The sequence below is a fragment of the Mus caroli genome, chromosome 16 (genome assembly GCF_900094665.2).
Source record: "Mus caroli chromosome 16, CAROLI_EIJ_v1.1, whole genome shotgun sequence".
In the NCBI taxonomy this organism is placed as follows: domain Eukaryota; kingdom Metazoa; phylum Chordata; class Mammalia; order Rodentia; family Muridae; genus Mus; species Mus caroli.
This window is the reverse complement of record NC_034585.1, coordinates 88,723,315-88,743,773: the sequence shown is the minus strand read 5'-3', so window position 1 is coordinate 88,743,773 and position 20,459 is coordinate 88,723,315. Positions and strand designations below refer to the sequence as shown.

Genomic DNA, 20,459 nt, shown 5'->3' with positions numbered 1-20,459 from the left:
CACACACAAGAAGCCAGTGGGTTCCTGTATCAACGGGGCAGGAGCACATCCACACACAAGAAGCCAGTGGGTTCCTGTATCAACGGGGCAGGAACATATACACACACACACACACAAGAAGCCAGTGGGTTCCTGTATCAACGGGGCAGGAGCATATCCACACACAAGAAGCCAGTGGGTTCCTGTATCAAAGGGGCAGGAGCACATCCACACACAAGAAGCCAGTGGATTCCTGTATGACTCAGGGATGGGGGAAGAGTCTCTAGAACCTCTAGCCATCAAGCAAAAACAAGAGGCAAAAAAGGGAGTAGTAGAAGACTATAAACCAAACTGAAAGATAAATAGCAAACTAGAAGAAAATATTTGCAATAGATAGCATAGATCATTTCCCAAACACATAAGAACTCTTTAAACGGGCAAAAGACAAGTGCACAGGTCCTAACTGGATGCCCCATGCACACACAAGTGTTGTAAGCCATCAGTGAAGATGTGGGGGAATGAAGGTCATCTCTAATTGGTCCATGAGTAGGTCAGGAGCGTCTGGCCATATCTCACAAAGTCACACGAGCCCTTGCTCTCTGACCGGCATCCCACCTCCGACACTTTAGGTGCAACCCTGTGTCCCCATACATGTGATCAAGGTCTGAGGACACCCAAATGATGAACCAGCATCGAGTTCTGCACCACACAGCAGCGAGCAGACAGGAATGAGGGAGACCTCATGGATGTGCTGAATATGCCCAGCCTACATCAGAGATTAGAGAGTGGAAGGAGGGAGACAGAGAGAATGATGCAGGTCCAGGGTGGCAGCTCTCTCTAAGGAAGAGAGAGAATGAAGAAAGTAGGCATGTGCCTACCATGTGCAGAGGGGGTCATGAGAGAACAGAGACAACTGAGGCTTGGCTTGTTTTTTTATCATAGAGGTCCAGCTAGAAGGGATGGAGGGTGGGGGAGAGCGTCGTGAGAATGCCCCCACGGGCTCGTAGATTAGAATACTTGGTCCCCAGTTTGGGAAGAGTTGGGAGTGGGCTTATTGGAGGAGATGTGTCATGGGGAGAGGGCTTTGGGGTTTCAAAAGATTCTCCCCACTGTGTGGATCAGTCCGTGAGCTCTCAGTTCCTTCTCTCCGCCGGCATGGACTCTGTAGCCCTCTGAAACCCCAATTAAGTTGCTTTGGCTTTGGTGTCTTATCACAGCAGTAGAAAGTAACTAAGACAAAGTCAGACAGACACACAGACACACACACACACACCTAACTAACAACTTTATAACATGTAAAAGGAACAACAATTGGTGGGAGGAAGTGAAGTCGGGATCACCGCCAAGCCTGATCACACGGGCAGAAGGGACTGCCGCATGGGATGAAGAAGAAAAAGGACTCACTGTCTGCTTGTACACCTCAGGCTGACGAGGACTAGAACTACAGGCAAACACTCAACTCTTTCTCTCATGCGTTTGTCCCATCAGGGCGGTCAGTCATTCTGATCTCTGACCGTAGCATCGCCTTAAGAAACAATCATGTGCATTTTATAAATTAAAAAAAAAAAAAAAAAAAGATTTGTGCACTTCAATGGTTGGAGGTTATCTCTCAATACAAAGTAGAAAGTGGGAGCAAAAGAAAATAGTTATAACTCAGTAGCCTTTTTCTTCTCGGAGTACTCAGTTCTAGAAGCAGGCAACATAGTTACTGAGTCAGAAGGTCTTAAAAGAAGACAAAGCTGGCATCCATGGGTGTCAGGAAGGCCTGCTTATGGGGGTCAGTGTGCATTTACTAGAGTCTTACTGTCTGACACTGCCATCTTCACAGTTTATCTACATATCTGTTGAGATTATGTGTGTGTGTGTGTGTTTATTTGTTGAGACAGGGCTTCTCTGTATAGTCCTGGCTATCGTGGAAGTGCCTCTGTAGACCAGACTAGACTTGAACTCTGAGATCCGACTGCCCTGCCTCTTTTTTTTTTTTTTTAAGTTCCCGTAAGTTGGATAAATTCATGTGTTACCTTTGAACTTTGCTGTTCAGTGTGCACTTTGGGGCCAGCGTACCCTCTGAGGTTCTGTCTGTGTGTCAGAGCTCTTGTTATAATGATCACCAGTTGTCCTTCTGGGTCCTCACACTGTGACTCAGCTAACTGTTCCCACAGATCTTTCCCAGACCGTTGCTTTTCTAACCGATGAACGTGGCTGGGCCAGATCCCCCACAGAGGATGGGCTGCATCTTAGTTAAACTTTTGCTCGTCGTTTTACTTTTCCTATTGGCCAGTCTGCTCGGAGCACCCCTGTGCTGTCCTCTGTAATCAGAGCACTCGGTGTGGGGATTAGATCATCTGGACTGCAAAGAGATTCCTTACAGGGCTGCAGAAGTTTCAGGCTCAGCACAAGCAGGGCTTTTCTTCAGCATCCCTTTGGTACAAGGGCATCAAGAAAAGGATGGCATCTATCCACGGTTGCTTTTTCTCTACTTAAAGCAGACTGCAGCGGCTTCATTTTCAGAAACGCAGCATTGACAAAGTTCATAAATGCTCCTTTGTCGACTGTGAGCTGTGCGGCTTGGCCCCCAGAGTTATCTCAGATAGCACAAATAAATCTGGCGGCCTCCAGTTGTCTCGCACAGGCATTAGCTCTTTCCTCCCCTGTCTCTGTTGCAGAGTTTCCTCTTGGCCTCAGCAGCACGGACTCACTCTGCTCGTTAGCACGGTCTGTTAAGTGCTGCCAAACCCCTAGCAGTTTGGTGTGTACTCCCTTAATCACTCCTCTTTGTTCTAAAAGTCCGCATTTGGTTTCTGAGCCACTCATGTTCCTGCGGCCCTGCCCCCACCCCTTTCCATGGCTGGGTGTACCTAGCGCTTGAATGTCTAAGGTCCACATGTTTAAAGAGCATTCTACATTACCCACCGTCCAAAGAGCTTCTGCAGTCCATTCACAGAATGCTCAATCCCATCCCCCCTTCCTGCCCCTCCCCCCTCCTCCATTTACCCCGGGAACCCAGACTCGGGAATGGGACCCTCTAGGAAACAGGAGACCCTAAATGACAATGTTAACCCTGCTATAAGACAGAGACTCCTTCTTACAAATTTCCCCTTGTCCAGAACAAGCAAAAGACATTTTATTCTTGGTGCCCAGGGGTGGGCAGGCATACTCCACCTCAAGGAGTGATTCATAGTGTCCAAGAGAAATACTGTGAGGATGTGTTTCACATGTATTGGCACAGGTTGGGTTTCTCCTGAATGCCTTGTTCTGCTCCTACAGCTGTGAGGAAGACCCACGGTTGCACCAGCCAGACCCTGCCCAACATAGTCTTTGCACGCAAAGAAATCATAGGCTTCCTCCCCTATGCAAGTACTACACACTTCGGGAGGCAGCGGGTGTTGGGCGGGTGGGAGTGGGAAGGGGTGTTTTTTAAGCAGTTTCCTTCTCTTAGGGGTTCTTTTAGCCTGCAGGAGAGGGTGGAGAGCTACACAGGGCATAGGCTTGCTTTAAGGGGTACTGTTTGCAGGAATCTTGAGAATACTTCAAACTGACTTGTAGCTTCTTGTTAATATGTAATACCAGTTTGTCCTCTGCCCTGCTCAACCCCTGTTCTCCCACAAATGATGATGGAAGGAAGGAAGGAAGGAAGGAAGGAAGGAAGGAAGGAAGGAAGGAAGGAAGGAAGGAAGGAAGAAAGAAAGAGAAAGAAAGAAAGAAAGAAAGAAAGAAAGAAAGAAAGAAAGTCGCAGAAAGATGATTCATAATAGATGTACACACATATATAAGTACACATAGATAGATAGATTGATAGATGATACATACATATACATGTCACATACATACATATATATATATATAGATATGCATAAATAGATACATAGATATATAGATAGCTACATAGATGCATACACATATATATAATTACATACATACATGGATGGATGGATGATAGATTCACAGACAGATTCACAATAGATAGATGCATACATACATATATAAGTACACACATATAGATAGATAGATGATTGATAGATATATTTAGATGGAAGAGAGAGAGAGGGCGAGAGAGAGAGAGAGAGAGAGAGAGAGAGAGAGAGAGAGAGAGAGCGAGCGAGCTTGGCTTTGGCCATTAACACCTCCTGCTCTGAACTATATCCGATTGGTGCCAGATCAGCAACTGCGGGAAGATGGAGGAGAAGTGTCTTAGCATGGAAATAAAATGCAGAGAGCACGACTTGGAGGAGACCCTCGGAGTGAAGGGCTCTGGGACGTGTGCTCGTTTTCCTTTGCCCCAGATATCAGCCAGTCAGGTAGAGATGCACGCGGGTATGCTTTGCCACTTAACCCCAAAGAGGCGTTTGCATTCTTTTCGGTGAAACTGTTCTAAAAGCAGACCCCAAGCCCAAACAGATCCAGGGTTCTTGGGAATTCTCAAAAGGTGTTGATTTATTTACTGCAGTTAAAGTGTAATTAGTTCTCAGGGGATGGGGTGTCTCTTAAATGCTGTACTGCCCACATATTGGCTTTCTGAGTAATCAGAAACGTGTGCATGTTCAAACAGAAACGCACTGTAAGTAAAAACAAATGTCAGACACTGTTGTCACTTGAAGGTAGATACGAGGTAAAGGGAAAGAACTTGATAACATCGTCCAAAGAACTGTCTCCTAGCAGTCAAGCCAAGCACCAGCCAGGCTGACCCCACTCTCCTCCCTCCACCCCTGCCCCTCTCCACTCTCTTGCCCTTCACCCCTTGCTTCACCCCTGTGCTGGTTCCTACCAAAGGCTGTGAGGGGAAACGACACCCCTCCTTTCTACAGCTCCGCAGGTCGTTGGCCCTTCCTGACCACCATGCAAACGCACACACTTGTCCCCGTTCTGTCCGAGCTGCTGGCCCTCCTCTTCGTGTCCGTTCTAACTGACCAGTTTTTCCCACCATTTGCAGGTTGATGTTTGAGATGCCGCAGGAAATGGGCTTAATCGCCATTGCAGTTCGGCAGACCCAGGGCAAAGGTCAGTCCTCTTTTGTTGTCCTTGCTGTTATTTTCCTTCCCGAAAATCCACGAGTCTCCTGGCCGGAGAGCTCAGTGTGTGCTGAACCCTGAGACCGCTCGAGTTTAGCGTCTTTCCATTTTAACGGCCCCCTGAAATGGGGCACGGGAAAAGGAGAAGGCCCACTGACTTCAGTAGAGCACAGGCAATCTCCCAGTCCACAGTTTGTTAACTACGCAGTGTTTGCATTTGATGGCTGTCACGCCTGCTAACCTACGCTCCCCATACATCCTGAGGGTTGTGATGGAAACGAAGTTCTAAGACATTTACTCTCCTGAAGGTCCTCGGGGAGGGTCTGTTGGAGTCTGTAGTAAGCTTACATCACATTCAGAGGCCTCCCGCTCACCAGCCCTCACGAAATGGCACTGGATCTGTGCCTGCTCAAAAAAAGAGCAGGTTTCTACCACCTGCCTCTTGCAGACTGAGAGTCTGCGCTGTTCCAGAGCCATGGTGGGACCAGCAAGGGCAGAGACCCTGCCAGCGTCTGCAGGAGGCATGGATGAGGCTTTACAGGAACATGGGTCATGTTCCTGCCAGCCAGCAGCCAGTACCAGACCACCCACATCTGCTCCTCGCTCAGAGCAGAGAGATGGGAGTCTGCCACTTCTTTGATTTGAGCATAAGACAAAGAAGAAAAATATAGTGCATAAAAGCTATGGGTGTCTAGCTATGTAGCACAGGCCGACTTTCAGCCCCCAAACTTCTTGCTGCAGTCTCCCAAGTGCTGAAATTACAGATAAACACCACGCATGCACACCACCCATTCCCACCAGAGATGGTAGAGTTCTTAAAAGATGATACTCTAGAAGCATTTTTAATTAACCTGTACCTCTGAGTTTGATTATTTTCTTTTCCTAACTTCAGCTTTAAAAAAATAAGTAGCAGCTTAGAGACTTGCTATCAGGGATCATGTGTGTACGTACACGTATGTGTGTACATATGTGTGTATGTGTGCATGCATAGTGGTGTGTGCATGTGTGTATGTACATGTATATGTGTGCATATTTGTATGTGCATGATGGTATATGTACATGTGTGTACGTACATGTATGTGTGTACATGTGTGTATGTGCATGTGTATGTGTACATGCATGTGTGTATTGTGATACATGAGCATGCATTTATGTGTATTGCACATGTGTGTTGGTATGTACACTAGTGTGTACATTCAAAAGGTCAGTGTCATCAAATGTCTTTCTGTCACTGAACCTGGATCTCACCGATAGGCTAGACTAGCAGGCTACAAAGCCCCCGAGAACCCATCTGCCTACCTGTATCTCTTTCACACTTGGGTTACAGCAAAGGCTACCATGACTGGCTCTGTGTATGTGCGTGTGCATGGAGGAACCTTGGTTACTCTCCAGTTTATTTATCGAGGCAGGGTTGTCCCATGACCCTGGAGTTTGACAATTCTAAGTAGTCTATCTAGCCAGCACCTGGTTTCCCCTCCCTCTGTCCCCAAGTATCCTCATGCTTGTGTGACAACCACTTTATTGTCAAGCTGTCTGCCCAGTTTCTTGCCTGTCCTTTTATGTGGGTGCTACAGATCATCAGGCATGAGCTGTAAGTACTTTACAGACTGAGCCATCTCTTCAGCCCCCGGGGATTGCTTGATAACATTCAGTCTGGAGCTCAGGCTGGGACTTGCCTAGCATGCACAGAGCTCCAGATTTAATCCAGCACAAAAACAGTGCGAAACCTTTCACACTGCTACCACTGAAGGCACGGCTCTGGGTTTCCATGGACCACACAGCCAGTACTACCAGAAGCACTTTTCCATTTTCACCCTCATGCCCGGCCATGTGGTAGCACAGCATTCAGACACTGTAAGACATTAATTGTCCAAGCACAAAATTCAGGGGTCACCCTCATTATGTTTTGGCAGCAGCGGTGTGTGTGTGTGTGTGTGTATGTGCGTGCACATGTGTGTGCAGATATTTGTACAGGTATGGTATATATCTCCATGTGGAAACCAGGAATCAGCCTTCGGTATTGTTCACTGGGAGCTGTCCACCTTATTTATTTATTTATTTATTTATTTATTTATTTATTTATTTAGACAGTGTCTCTTTTTTTGGGACTTGGAGCTTATAGATTCAGAGAGGCTGTTCCAGCCGGAGAACCCCAGGGACCTGCTTGTCTCCATCTCCACAACACAGGATTTTGAGTACACACCAGGTTTTTATATGAGTACTGGAGACGAAACTCAGGCCCTCACACTTGTGTGGCAGGCACTCTACTCACCAAGCTCTCTTCAGACCCCAGAGCATTTTTCTCTTGTCGCATGAATCCCTAGAACATCAAGGCGTGTCATGAAGCACAAGCAAGCTCAAGTGGGACATTGTTCTCCGGGAGTATCCACATAGGAAGCAGTCTTCTCTCAAAGACCCTGTCTTCCAGGAAGGGGCCCGAATGCCTGGCTGAGCCCTGTGGGCTGTGCCCTTTCCACTCTGCTGGTCTCCATCCCCCTGAGGTCACAACTGGGACAGAGGATTCCATTTGTCCAGCATTTGATGTCCTTGGCTGTGGTGGAGGCAGTGCGGTCTATCCCAGGGTATGAGGTACGTGTGACTTCATGCGGTCTATCCCAGAGTATGAGGTGTGTGTGTGGCTTCACTGTCCTTCCCTTTCCTGTGGAGCCCCCAGCTCAGCCTTTCCATCTGTAGCATGTGTTTGCACAATCGGCAAAGCCGTCACCAGAGTGCATGTGGCACCATTTGGAGTGGGGCCACAGCTCAGGGGTAGAGTGCTCGCCTGGCATGCCTGCCTTTTACAGTGCTACTGTGGGTAATTGCTTCCACGGAGTGTTTTCCAGAATCTCTTCCGGGGCTGTCTGCCAGGTCTCTTAGCATCCTAGTAAGGACAAGCTTTTCTTTTCTCTTGATGAACATATTGTATTAGACTGTTGGGCTGGGTGGGAGCTGTGTGTGTTTTCAGTTTTAAAGGGGGGCTGTTTTATGGACCCAGCTAACTTCTGTCCTCTCCCCTCATGTCCGAGGGGCAGAGCTGCTCTTAGTCTGCGGCTGATGGAGTTCACAGCTAGGTTCTTTTGATGCTGTCTCCCGCACTGCAAGGACAGGCATGCTGGCATCCTTATCCTTGCCCAAATAAACCACTCCTGGTTACCCCATTCCTGGTTGCTTTTCTGTTGCTGTAATAGGATACCGTGGCCATAGCAACTTTTAGAAGAAAAGATTCACTCTGGCTTACTGTGTTAGGGGAAGGAGAGTCCACCATGGCACGTCCTGTATAAGATGACTTCCATTTTGAGTGGAGTTATTTTCATTCATTTATCTTACCCTTATGTGATGTATTTTGATCTTATCACCTCCAACTGCTCCCCCGCCCTCCCTTAACACATCCCCCTCCCAATTTTATTTTCTCCAACTAACTAAGCAGAAGCATTGTTCATTGAAACAGTTGATGAGTGGCTTCATGGATCGAGCATCTTAATACACACACCATTTCTTAAATGAATGTAACCTGCTCCCTGTGGGCTGAGAATGACGACAATCACTCAAGTCAAACAGCTTTGACCATAGCAGGAAATCTGCATCCAAATAATTGGTTCCTACAATTCATTCCTTGGCGCAGCAGAACTGTCAACTCTTAGCTTAGCTACTATGGAGGTAAAATCCTTTGGTGATGTGAGGGACATTGAAGTTCAGCCTTATTACAATGAACTCCAGTGTCATACAATTGTTCTTATTTTGGGTTTGTACCACAGTAAGAGCCAAGATTTTAAAGCTCTACTAAAAACAAAACAATCAAATAAACAAACAAAAAACTTTATCTATTTATGTTCATTTAATAACATGTCTATCATTTTTATGATTGGTATAAAATATATATTGTGCTAAATATAATTTAAAAATAGTTCAATTAAAAAATATATAAGCATAACCAGTTTGACAAGAGTCTGACGACGTGACCATTTTAGTAAAGCACCAGTGATAGGCTACACACCAGGGCCTGAGACATGGGTTTCGGGTCAGGTTTACAGTGTTGGTCATGAATTCTCTTCTAATAAAAAGGCCTCCAGTGCAATCATAGAATGGGTGACTACCTCCTGACAGTCATTGCAGCAGTGAGCGCATCTTGTCTAGCAGGTGTGTAATAGTAGGTCCAGTAGCATAGTATTAAGTACCCACCCTGGGTGCAAGAGGTACAGCTCTGGAGCCATGTAAATTTAAATAGGAAAGAAGTGCAGCCAACACAGGATGCAGCCGGTGCGGTGTGGAGACAGGGCTCAGTACTGTGCCTCGGCCAGAGCAGGAAGGTCGGTCCGCACACTTGGAGACCGGTAGCCACTGTCCTCAACTTTATGTTCTCAAATTTGCACTCCTCCTACCTGAGCCTCAGGGCTGTTTTGTGCAAAAGGTGTTTTAATGAGAGACGTGACAAGAAGGGAGTGTGCTGAGCGGATGCTGAATGGGCGCTGTCTGAGTTTTACTTTCCACCTTCAGCAGGGACTTTAATACTGTGTAACCCAGGGCTGGACAGATGGCTCAGCAGTGAAGAGCACTGGCTGTTCTTCCAGTGTGCTGGGTTTGATTCCCAGCACCTCCGTGGCTGTTCACAACTATCCGTAACCCCAGTCCCAGGGGGATCCAAACCCTCTTCTGGCCTTTATGGCTCCAGGCCTGCAAAAGGCACACAGACACATGTATATATATATAAATATATACATATATGTATGTGTGTGTGTATATATATATATATATATATGTATGTGTGTGTGTATATATATATATATATATATATGTATGTGTGTGTGTATATATATATATATATATATATATATAATAAATTTAAAACAATAGCGTATGATGCCCCACATATCAGTTGAGAGGTCAGCTGTCTGAAGCTGGAGAGGGCGCATTCCCTGCCCTGTTAGTTTCGAGACTATTCTGTTCATCTTCCGTCTCATTGTCTGATGCCCTGTGGCCGATTGCTTAATTAACACGCAGATTTTCTTTAGGATATCAACTTGCGAGTGAAGTGGCCCAACGATATTTACTACAGCGATCTCATGAAGATCGGTGGGGTTCTGGTTAATTCAACACTTATGGGAGAAACATTTTATATCCTCATCGGTAAGTTCTTAACACTTTTCCTCCAGCATTTCTTAATATTAGCAAAACAGCAAAAATTAAAATGCCTCCTGCGCATGCCTGTATCTGGGAGAGCAAGTGTCGGTTTGAGGTGGATGTTTCTAGTCTTGCCACTATAGAGTGCGAGGTGATACAGAGAGGACCGGATGAGCGGAGAGCACTTCAAGGGCTCAGCAGCCCCTGTCTGGCTGGGGCAGTGGAAAGTGCCAGATTGGTATCACACCTAACAGATGTCTCTCAGCGCATCTGCTGCTCACGGAACTTGAAATGGCTGAAGCAAATCCTTTGCCATTTTATAATAAGCAATAGGGTGATGTCTGGGGCGATTAGCTTAACTGTCTACTTGGCCCCTGTAGAATCAGCTGGAGAGGGAGTCTGGACGAGGGGCCGTCCAGATCAGGTTGGTGAACGTCTTTGTGGGGAATTGTCTTGATTATGTTAACTGAGGCAGGAAAGCCCAGCCCAGTGTGGCTGCACCATCCTCTGCTTTCTTGCTGGGGTATTTACTACAGTAACAGACGTGAAACTGGAACAGTGTCTACACTACATCCGCAGCCGGCCTTGCGTGCTTAGCTGTGAAACTCACCCTTAAACGAAAACTCCCTCGCCAGTCAAAGTAAGATACAGCCCCTGCCCACTTCACCTCTGCACATCCAGGAGGAGGCTGCAGGCAGTTTCAAAAGTTTTTAGGACCCTGGCATCCAACCACCAAGCTCCCCTAATTCCCAGGAGAGCCCACCTGTCACTCAGAAGTCAGCAACAGACAGAACCGTGGGATCGCGTCTCCAGTGCCAGCTGAAGAACACAAGGCCGTACGTTTCCAATCCTGCTGTAACCGGCAGCGTTTTCTCGGCCAGCCGCCCCATGCCCCTAAAGCTCCACACCCCTCATTTAAGTGAGCAACTGTCCTAGGTGCAGATTCTACCCAGCATGCACTGGTACTGAGGCCAGTGGATCACTTCGGGAAGCTAAAGGACAGGCGTCGCTCTGATATTGGCCGAGTGTGGGGCTTGTGTTATAGTCTTAAAGTTTTGGGCGGTTGGGGAGTCCAGAAGGACAGGTTTCAGGGTTAGCATCAGAGCATAGTCCACGTTGATGGTAATTGCTAGCATTATCTTCCCTCAGACTTTGAATGGATGAATGCTGGGAGGATCTGTACCTTTATCTAGAACAGCGGTTCCCAACCTGTTAGTCGAGACCCCTCTGTGGGCCACATATCACATACCCTGCGTACCAGATATTTGCACTATGATTCATAACAGTAGCAGAATTACAGTTGTGAAGTAGCAACAAAATAACTATGGTTGGAAGTCACCACAGCGTGAGAAACTGGATTAAAGGCTCGCGGCATTAGGGGGGTTGAGAATCCTTGATAATGTCAAGCTGCTTATTTTAAATTGTTTTTTTCCCCCAGGCTGTGGATTCAATGTGACGAACAGTAATCCTACCATTTGTATCAACGACCTCATCGAAGAACACAATAAGCAGCACGGGGCAGGCCTGAAGCCCCTGCGAGCGGACTGTCTCATAGCCAGGGCCGTGACCGTGCTGGAGAAACTGCTCCACAGGTTTCAGGGCCAAGGGCCCGACGGCGTTCTTCCCCTCTACTATAAATACTGGGTGCACGGGTCAGTGCCCCTCTCCTCGTTCTTTTAAAATCCCTTAAAGTTAGCACTTGAGTTTCTTAACATTCCAGTCTGATAGTTGATTTCTTAACACTGATGACAAAGCCTAAGTCGGCCTAGCGGGAGTAAGAGGGACCAGGGTCCTGGGAGGGTGAGCTGGGAAGACTGTGACACTGAAATCACTTTAGTGTGACCTATGAGGAGGCAGGCACGTCTGAGAGGTAGATCCTTCTTCATCTCAAAGTGGGATCCCCATGGGACAATGGCAGCCCCACCTGCACCCAGCATCTAATAAATCTACACTCAGGGGGCCGAGGCTAGCCCTACGTGCTAACACTCCTTCCCAGCATCCTCTATAATAAATCTGCACTCAGGAGGCTGAGGCTAGCCCTATGTGCTAACACTCCTTCCCAGTATCCTCTACAGCTGAGGTGTGAGAGCCACAGTGTGTCAGATGAGCCTCTACCTCTCATGCCTTTCAACATGAACTTACAAGAAGGCGGGACAGCTTCATGGCGTTAGTGTTCCTCTTCCCATTTTTACACGGGTTCCAAGGATTGGACCCTTGGACCCAGGTCACCAGGCACCTCACCTACTGAGCCACCTTGCCTGTCCCTATGTAGTAAACTCTTTCCTTTCTCCATTTTAGCTGGCACAGATTGATTGGAAAAGTGATGAATTGGGGTTATGACATCTCACATGTTTACAACGTAATTTGGCCATATTCATTGGCCCCCAGTGCCCCCCTCTCATCTCCCCTGCCTTCCTGGCGTTCCTCTCCACTTTCCTGTCTCTTAGCACATCCAGTTAAGAGTGCACTGGGTGAGGGGAGGCACAAATCACCAGCAATGGGGTCAGAATTAGTGTCATCCAGTACTCAGAAGCCCCAGCCCGGCCCCGTGGCTGCCCGAGTAAGTATTAGGGCATTTCACAGGGACAAAGAAGGTCCAAGGTCGCCTTAGCCTGTCGCCAGGACCCTAGTCCACTTGTAATGGAAAGTCACCGAGCAAGATGTCCCAGCCTTCCGTTACCCCCCATGACCCCAGTGTTGGTGTGCTTCATTTTCAGTGGTCAGCAAGTCCGCCTGGGCAGCACGGAGGGGCCACAGGCATCTATTGTGGGCCTTGATGACTCCGGGTTCCTGCAGGTCCACCAAGAGGATGGTGGGGTTGTGACGGTGCATCCAGACGGCAACTCCTTCGACATGCTGAGAAACCTCATCGTGCCCAAGCGACAGTAACATCGTCTTATGTCCCCAGACAGCTTGGATCTGCTGCTGCTGCTGGAGCAGCAGCAGCAAGCTGCAACAGGGAAGCTGCTCCTGGGATCTCCTGGGAGCTCTGAGCAGGCGCACTCCGCTTGCATAACTGTTGTCTCTGCCTGCCTAGGGCCTGGGAAGCTAATGCAGAGTTAGAGGCCAGTTGTTAATTCTTCAGGTTGTGGGTTCCCTGCCCCCACCCTCTCCCCACCCCGGGATTTGGGACATATATATGTGGTTTTACTGGGTGTTTGAAGGTGCATCTGGTGAGGATTGACTGACAGGCGAAGAAGGGTCAGTTTAGCCTAGGAGTTTAGTTTGCCTTGTGAGGTATAGAAGTGCTCTTCCCCACGTGGGCTTGGATTTGTGTGTACTGGGAGGGAAATGAGAAGCAAGGGGTTGGGAATAGCGCTGAGATAGTACAAATATATCCCAAGGAGTGAAGGCCCTTAGCCCTCTGCTGTTAAAACAGTGAACGCCCACAGCTCAGGGGCATGCTCACTGCTGTCCCAGAACACACAAGTGTTGGCCTGCACGTAGGGTTGTTGCTGGTTTCCTTTGTCAAGTTGGGCTTCTTGTAGTAGCCTGGAACACAGGACTGAAGGATGGCCACAGAAACGCTGCTAACCAGCGTTATCTCCTTTCCAGGGTCAGATGTGTCAGGTTTTAGATGTTTAAGCCATGATGGCGGCTTCCTTAGAGACAGAGGCTTGCCCAGGCTGGTGGAGACGTGGGCTCACCCTCTTGCCCACACAAGGGAGGAATCTTGGAGCTTTTAAGCTGATCAGGCTCTGTTAGAATGGCACATCCCCATAAGCCTGTGTCCTCAAGCAGGGCTGAGTGCAGCACTGTATTGTAAGTCATGACTTTCTGCCCCCGATTTCATAATGTCAGGATTGAGAGAGAGAGACTGACACAAAAATGCCATCAGTTTGGAGAGATGTATGTGCGTGCAGAGCATGCCTGATTTTGCGTGTGTGTGTGTGTGTGTGTGTGTGTGTCTTTAAAAGGAGATGTTCAAAACTTGATGTGCTAAAAGTCTCCGTGGAAGAACAAAGGAGAGGAAGCCTTTCTGGGTTTGCGTTTCCAGATGTGCTCCGTGCTTTCCCGTGTACCTCCCATCTTTGTGGAGCTTGTGAATCATACCCATCGCTGCCCAGCCTGAAAGAACCAGTTCCTGTCTGCCCTCCTGCTTCCTGCCACTTCCACTGAAGTGGGTGGAAAGGAAACGACGGAACAGATCGCTTAGCTTTGAACAAGATCCTCGTCATAAACGAGTACCATCTTTATCCAGCTTCTGTAGTCAGGCCAACTCCAGAAACCAGAGGTTTTCAGTATAGAAATCCATCCACCCTCAGGCTAGCAGAGACAGCCCCATTTGAAGCAAAAAAAAAAAAAAAAAAATACAGGGTGAACTATACCAACCTGATGCGTGTTTGAGAGACTGTGACTCTAAAAGAACTTTAAAGAAACTTTTCTTGCAAATAAGACTTTGATTAACATTTTTCTCAAAAAAAGAAAAAGATACATATATAAAATTTAGTTCCGATATTTTTTAAAATTCATGCGAGTTTAAATAAAACTGTACGTCACCCCAAATTATAAAATGACAGGCCTGAGAGAGAGAGAGAGAGAGAGAGAGAGAGAGAGAGAGAGAGAGAAAGAGCGTCTGTAAAATATCATCAAGAACGAAGATCTCCAAGCTGGCTGTTGCAAAGGTTCATTTCTCAGACTTTGTAATAGAAGGCTGTTCATCTCTCAGGACCGCCATCATTACATTCGAAATTTCTATGGGGGATTATTTAATGAAAAACATGCTATGTTTTATTTTAAGCTGGAGGCCTATTCTGGATAGTTCTACTTTGGGGAAAAAAATGTTATCATTTAATTTCCTTTCTGTAAGTTAAAACTAATGAAGTGTGGTCATGTCAGAGCAGACAGAGATGTTCTGGGCATGCTGATTGGCCCTGGGGTAGTTACACTGTTTGGGGTATTCTTGCGTATGCAAACAGGACACTCCTTGTCTGGAGAGACAACATAGCCTGAAGCACATGCTGCATTCCCCACTGGCCTGACTTGGCCTCACATGAACCAAAGACTTCAGATTCCACATCGTAGAGAGCATTCTGCCGATGGGGCGTGTGAAGGCTGCCACTGTACCCGCCACATGCGAGGGTATTCACACACTCAGCGTCCCGGGATCTCCAGGAACTTTACAAGTCTCCTAACTTTGCTGCCTCCTAATCTGGAGACGTGGCCACCTAACCCCGACTCTGTATTTGCCGTAGAGCAGGTTACTCCCAGTGTAACCCTGCTTGCATATCTACCCCTGGGTGTTGGAAGGCACAGGTAAGCAAACACCGGGTCTCACACAGCTCAGCTGAAGCAGTGAGGGGCTTTGCTACCCTGACATGCCAGCAACCTCATTCCTAGTTCATCTCTATGCATTTTTGAAATAAACAAAAATGTAAACCTTTGCTACTTTTTTTTATTTTTTAGCTTTTCAAAGAATCATCTCTGAAAAGGATTACTATAAACCCATGCCTATAAAGTAATTCTACCAAAATAAACTTAGGATTTTCACTGTGGCTGCAGTCCATTCTTGCTTTAACCCTGGGCTCATTGAGAATGGCCAGTAGCTTCTGATTACACTGTTTTTATTTGATATTTAAACATGCTTTTATAACAAAGATCACGTGTAAGAATTCAGGAACCTGGTACTTTGTGAGTTTTTATGTATTTTTGGCAGAAAGGAGATCTTACTAGTGGGGAAAAAAAGTTCACAAAGGCTCTAAGTACAACCAAATCTTTTAACCAAAACAAGCGCTCGGCGACTCTGTTCTTTACGGGTGTTTCCGCTGTGAGAACTGATCAACCTTCATTAAAGATACTTTCGTCCTGAGGGTTTTAATGGTATGTATCTTGCCTGGGTTTGGGATCAGCCTGCATCATGTGCTGCAGAAAACCCATAGGCTGCCAGAACTGCTTTGCTGGAAGGCCTGGGCTTCTGAAAGGGTGAAGGGAGTGGGGGCAGGGTGGGGAACCAGGCCCTTCCACCCCTTCCTGTCTCTGCAGAGGTATGAGTGGAATGGCTTTTCTAGAAAGGGGCTTCCAAGAACATAAAGGAATTCCTTTCCCTGGGAGGCCCTGTGCAGGGCCAAAGGCTTGAATTGGCTTAGGCATCAAGTCCATTTGATCTGGCATTTGTGTCAACATGCTCCATCTTTGGTAGGGCCCACAGTAATGATGATGATGTTGTTGCTGTTGTTGTTGTTGTTTTGTGAAAGAAAGCACATCATTATTAAAGCTTCACAGAGTTGAGAAAAGACACCAGGGCAGAACCTTGGGGATGAGGATAACAGTATTAGGTTGCCATGGTAACTGCTTGGCAACCTTGTCTGAGTCCATAACCTCTGGAAGCCAGTTTAGCTCTCTGAGGAATCGTCCTTCCTATTGTCGACTATGAAAACTGGTGGTTTATCCAAATAAGGAAATGTTTACTAATAGACATTTTAATTTTTAGGAACACACAGACTCCCTTATATTTGTTTATACTATCATTTGTAAATCTACAACAGGGTCATCCCCCCACCCCCCGCCCATACACACACGCTAAAAACCTTTCCCAATAACCTCCTTCAGGGTTTGTGCCTTGTGGATACAGCTTGGCGCAAGAGCAGATAAGTGGAACTTTATTGAAAAATGTTGGTGCTAATGCCCACAGATCAAACATAGACCTTCCAAGAACCATGAGACTCGTGAGCATAAAAGCTTGGCTTGTCATGTGCAGACACTGAGAGCATCGAGTGCTAAGAGCCACTATCCCATGACCCAGTACCTTCCACATACATTGTTGGTCCTAACCTTGCCAACGCTATAGGGAATAAACAGGGTCCTCACTAAGTGACACAGAAAGCAGGCTGAAGTTTACACTTTGAGAGTTCTCCAGGCCATTGATTCTAGATGGATTAGTGGTGGGTGTTATGATCTTGACCGTCACACGGTTTCTGAAGGACCACGCAGGCCAAACAGTGCCATGTGAGGTTTATTGGGAGAGAGAGGGGCAAGGTGGCGGTAGAAAGAGAAGGGGGAAAGAGAGATCAAGGGGGCTTTTCTTTATATCTGGATAATAATGTAATCACAGGTAAAGGTGGAAGGTGAGCCACGTGGATTCTGGGAATATGGTGGCTGTTGACTTGACAACAGGTGTGCAGGTCCCACCTATGATGTCACAGGTTTCAGAGGCCCTGATACCAACAGTGGGTTTTTTGTTTTCATTTTGTATTGTTTTAATATGGAACCTTTCTGTATAGGTGGGAAGAGTTTCCTAAAGTAAAGGGGGGTTTTGTTGTGGTTGGCTGGCTTTTCCATACAGGCTTTCCCTGTGTAGCTCTGACTGTCCTGCAACTCACAGAGATCCTCCTGCCTCTGCCCCCCACGTGCTGAGATTAAAGGCATACTCCACCACTGCCAGGCCCATGTAATCTACATGTTTTAAAGTAAATGGATGCAATATTTCCTGTGTAGAGAAATTGAAAGGTGGCAACCAAAGCAGATATTTATTGGTCAGGGCAGATGTCCAAGTCAAAGCAATGAGACATTTTTTGAATAGTGATTTTCTCTCTTTCTTTCTATACTCATGTTCAAACCAGCATCTCCTGCCTGCCAGGCAAGCAGAGGATCACTGAGTCACACCCCCAGCCCTAGTGACCCCAAAAGAAAAAATGCGTACACCCATAAATAAACCATAAATGTGAAACAAAAGTAATGGAAGTTTATTTTTAAACACTGCTGGTAAGTTTATAAAAAGGGTCTCCATTCACCTGTTACACACAACATGTTCGTATGAAGCTCTTGCTATGTAGAAAACGCTTAAATGTATACACATACATCCCTTAAGCATGTTTTTCTTCCACAAGGTGCAGTCCGTTCTGGTTTCCGTATTGCACATGCAGTTTAACTAGCTTTAGGAGTTCCTACTTGCAAGCAAACACAAGCGTAGGACTAGCATATCTGTGCGGGCTGGAGGGATGTTGCCAGGGAGGTGCTTGACAGGGCCATTCTCTAACATGCCTGGCTATATAGATCGTTTTTGCATTTAATGCCTACTTCATATTTTGAAGGTGCAACTTGTGTCAACCAGAGTTCCTAAGGGCTCGGTTATGAACGAGCTTGTTAGTGTGCTTCGGAAGCACACCCGTGTGCACGCACACAATAGGCTTGCATGTCTGCCACCTTAGCCTCGCCTTGTTGGCTTTTGTATTTTTAAAAGGATTAAATTTAAAAATGAGATGCATGAGTTCAAAGACAGCAGAAACTGTTGTCTGCTCGTGGGACTTACAAGGATAACATCCTGCGTTTACAAGTGTCCAAAAGGACTCTGAAGGGACTTTCCACCCTGTCTGTACCCCTCGGGAACAGAGGACCACGGCGGGGGGGGGGGAGGGGTGCGGGGGGCGCGGAGTGAGGGTCTTAAAGTGGCATCCGTCTGCCAAGCTGTATGCAATGTCTTGAATTCCCATTATTGGACCTCGGCTTGATTGGCTTCATGGTGAGGAAACCAAGATCCCTGGAGATGGTAGGTTGAGGTCACAGATTGACACCTGGATGCTCAGCCCCATGAAAACCGGCCCTTGGACAGGGATGGGCAGTCCCTTCTCCCCATTTTCCAACTGCGTCCCAACCCTCTACACCAGCATCTACGGTAAAAATCTAAAAGTCGGCTGCGGAGTTCTATTAAAATAGTTGTCTCTGTATAAATTAATTTATATCGTGCATATACAGTTCGCCCCTCCATCTGCTGGACCTTGGGGGTGAAAAGGGAACCAGAGAAGGCCTGGCCTATGGCTTCTCCCTGAGGGCCGCCCTGCCGAGCGGGACTGGCCCTGGCGGGTCACCTGCCGTTGGTGATGATGACCGAGGCGCCCAGGTAATGCGGCCGGGGCGCACTGGGCGCAGAGGCGGCGACCGGGCCGGGGTGTCGGGGCCGCAGCGAGCCGGCCGCCTCGGGGGCTCCGGGCGCAGCGCTCCCTAGAGGCCCGCGGCGCGCCAGCACGCGGTGGTAGTTGAGCAGCACGAAGGGCAACTGCGCCGGCGCCTGCGGCTCGGGGGCGGGCGGCGCGCAGCACTCCGGGGGCGCTCGGGCCAGCGCCAGCCGGGCTGCGTCCCGGGACGCCTGGCGAGGCGCCTTGGTAGGGCCCAGCGCTGGCTCCTCGCGGTAGTGGCCGCAGCTCGGGAAGCTTGGGGGCGCGGGGTCCTCGCCGAACCTGCGCGCGGCTGCGGAGGGCGCTGCGGGGACAAGAGACAAGTGAGAGGACTGTAGGGAAGGAAGCCGCCCACTCAGAAACGTGTCCATCCTCTGCTCTGCACTGAGCCACACGCACCCTCAACCCTGCCCAGCCACAGACGCCGGTGGCCTTGCACAGAGACGCTCGTGCCCTCAATCGTTCACAGAAAGCCACAGGGTCCTCCTCGGTCCTGCATTGAGCTACACGCGCCCACACACGTGTAGAGCGACGTGGTCCTGCTCCATCACGCACAGAGTCATGGGATCCTCCATCACACACTACCACACGCGCCCTCCATCTTTAGTCCTCCTCCGTTGGTCCGTGCCACCCCTTGTGCATTTCAGGCCAGCGCACATTGTTGGAAACGTGCTGGGAGCTTTAGAGGAACAGGTGGGATTCATTCTGAGTAACACGCTTAACCAACAGATCCAAATACTCCAGTGTGTCATCAATATTAAAAGATGCTTTAAGCCACGTGGAGCTAGTGGACAGCCGCAGAATCCAAGCCAAGCAACCCTTCTTTACAGCACCAAGTCTACCCGTTTTACTAATCTCTCAATACAGTGGGGGTGGGTGGCAACCACCCTGTGCTGTTTAGTAGGCCCATAATTAAAAGTATTAACTGTGCCCATTCAAGTAACTCCCCCGAGCTTTCCCATGAGGCCGTTGTTTTCCTTTAATACCAAAGACTAGTAAGTTGGTCACAAATTGCCTCAAATTAGCACCTTCAGTCCTTCCCTGAGGCCCGTCTTATCAAATGTGACAAGCAGGCGGCTGCCAACCATTTTTGCTTTAAAATAGTAATAAAAGCGGGATTCTGTGTGTTATATCATTGGACAGTCCTCAGATACAGAGAAATAAGTCTGGCTCACACGGATGTTTGCAGGGTCTTTCCCCTTTTCTTTCCTTGACTGTGAAGGACCCTTGCACAGATGAGTGTTGGGGATCCAACCATCTCAAGGGTGGGATCATAGCTGCGGGGCCAGGCTGGCGCCAAGGCGGGCGGGCCCCAGTGGCTGGTGGGTCTCTTCTAAATTGTCTGCTTTTGAAAACAATGTTCTCCTTGTGTCCACAAAGGCCCGACTTCTCCCATAATTGTCCCTCTGCTCAGATTTGGCCACAAACTGTAGACTGATCACAATATGGAGTCGTAGCCTCA

The 20,459-nt window shown here is 47.9% G+C and overlaps 2 protein-coding genes across 4 annotated transcripts in view; one reads left to right on the top strand and one right to left on the bottom strand.

Moving 5' to 3' along the window:
- Hlcs (holocarboxylase synthetase) overlaps positions 1-15,601 on the top strand; it is a 182,425-nt gene extending 166,824 nt beyond the window's left edge. For all 3 annotated transcript variants that reach the window (XM_029470266.1, XM_029470265.1, XM_021185502.2), the window contains exons 7-11: positions 4,910-4,977; positions 7,417-7,577; positions 9,998-10,112; positions 11,545-11,758; positions 12,824-15,601. In XM_029470266.1, coding sequence (XP_029326126.1) covers positions 4,910-4,977; positions 7,417-7,577; positions 9,998-10,112; positions 11,545-11,758; positions 12,824-12,995 — 730 coding nt within the window. In that variant the 3' untranslated portion in view covers positions 12,996-15,601. The remainder of the gene's footprint in view (positions 1-4,909; positions 4,978-7,416; positions 7,578-9,997; positions 10,113-11,544; positions 11,759-12,823) is intronic.
- A 2,164-nt stretch (positions 15,602-17,765) lies between these two features.
- Positions 17,766-20,459, bottom strand: part of Sim2 (SIM bHLH transcription factor 2) — a 42,290-nt gene continuing 39,596 nt past the window's right edge. Inside the window, exon 11 of the mRNA XM_021185166.2 lies at positions 17,766-19,301. Within this exon, the coding sequence (XP_021040825.1) occupies positions 18,907-19,301 (395 nt within the window). The 3' untranslated portion in view covers positions 17,766-18,906. The remainder of the gene's footprint in view (positions 19,302-20,459) is intronic.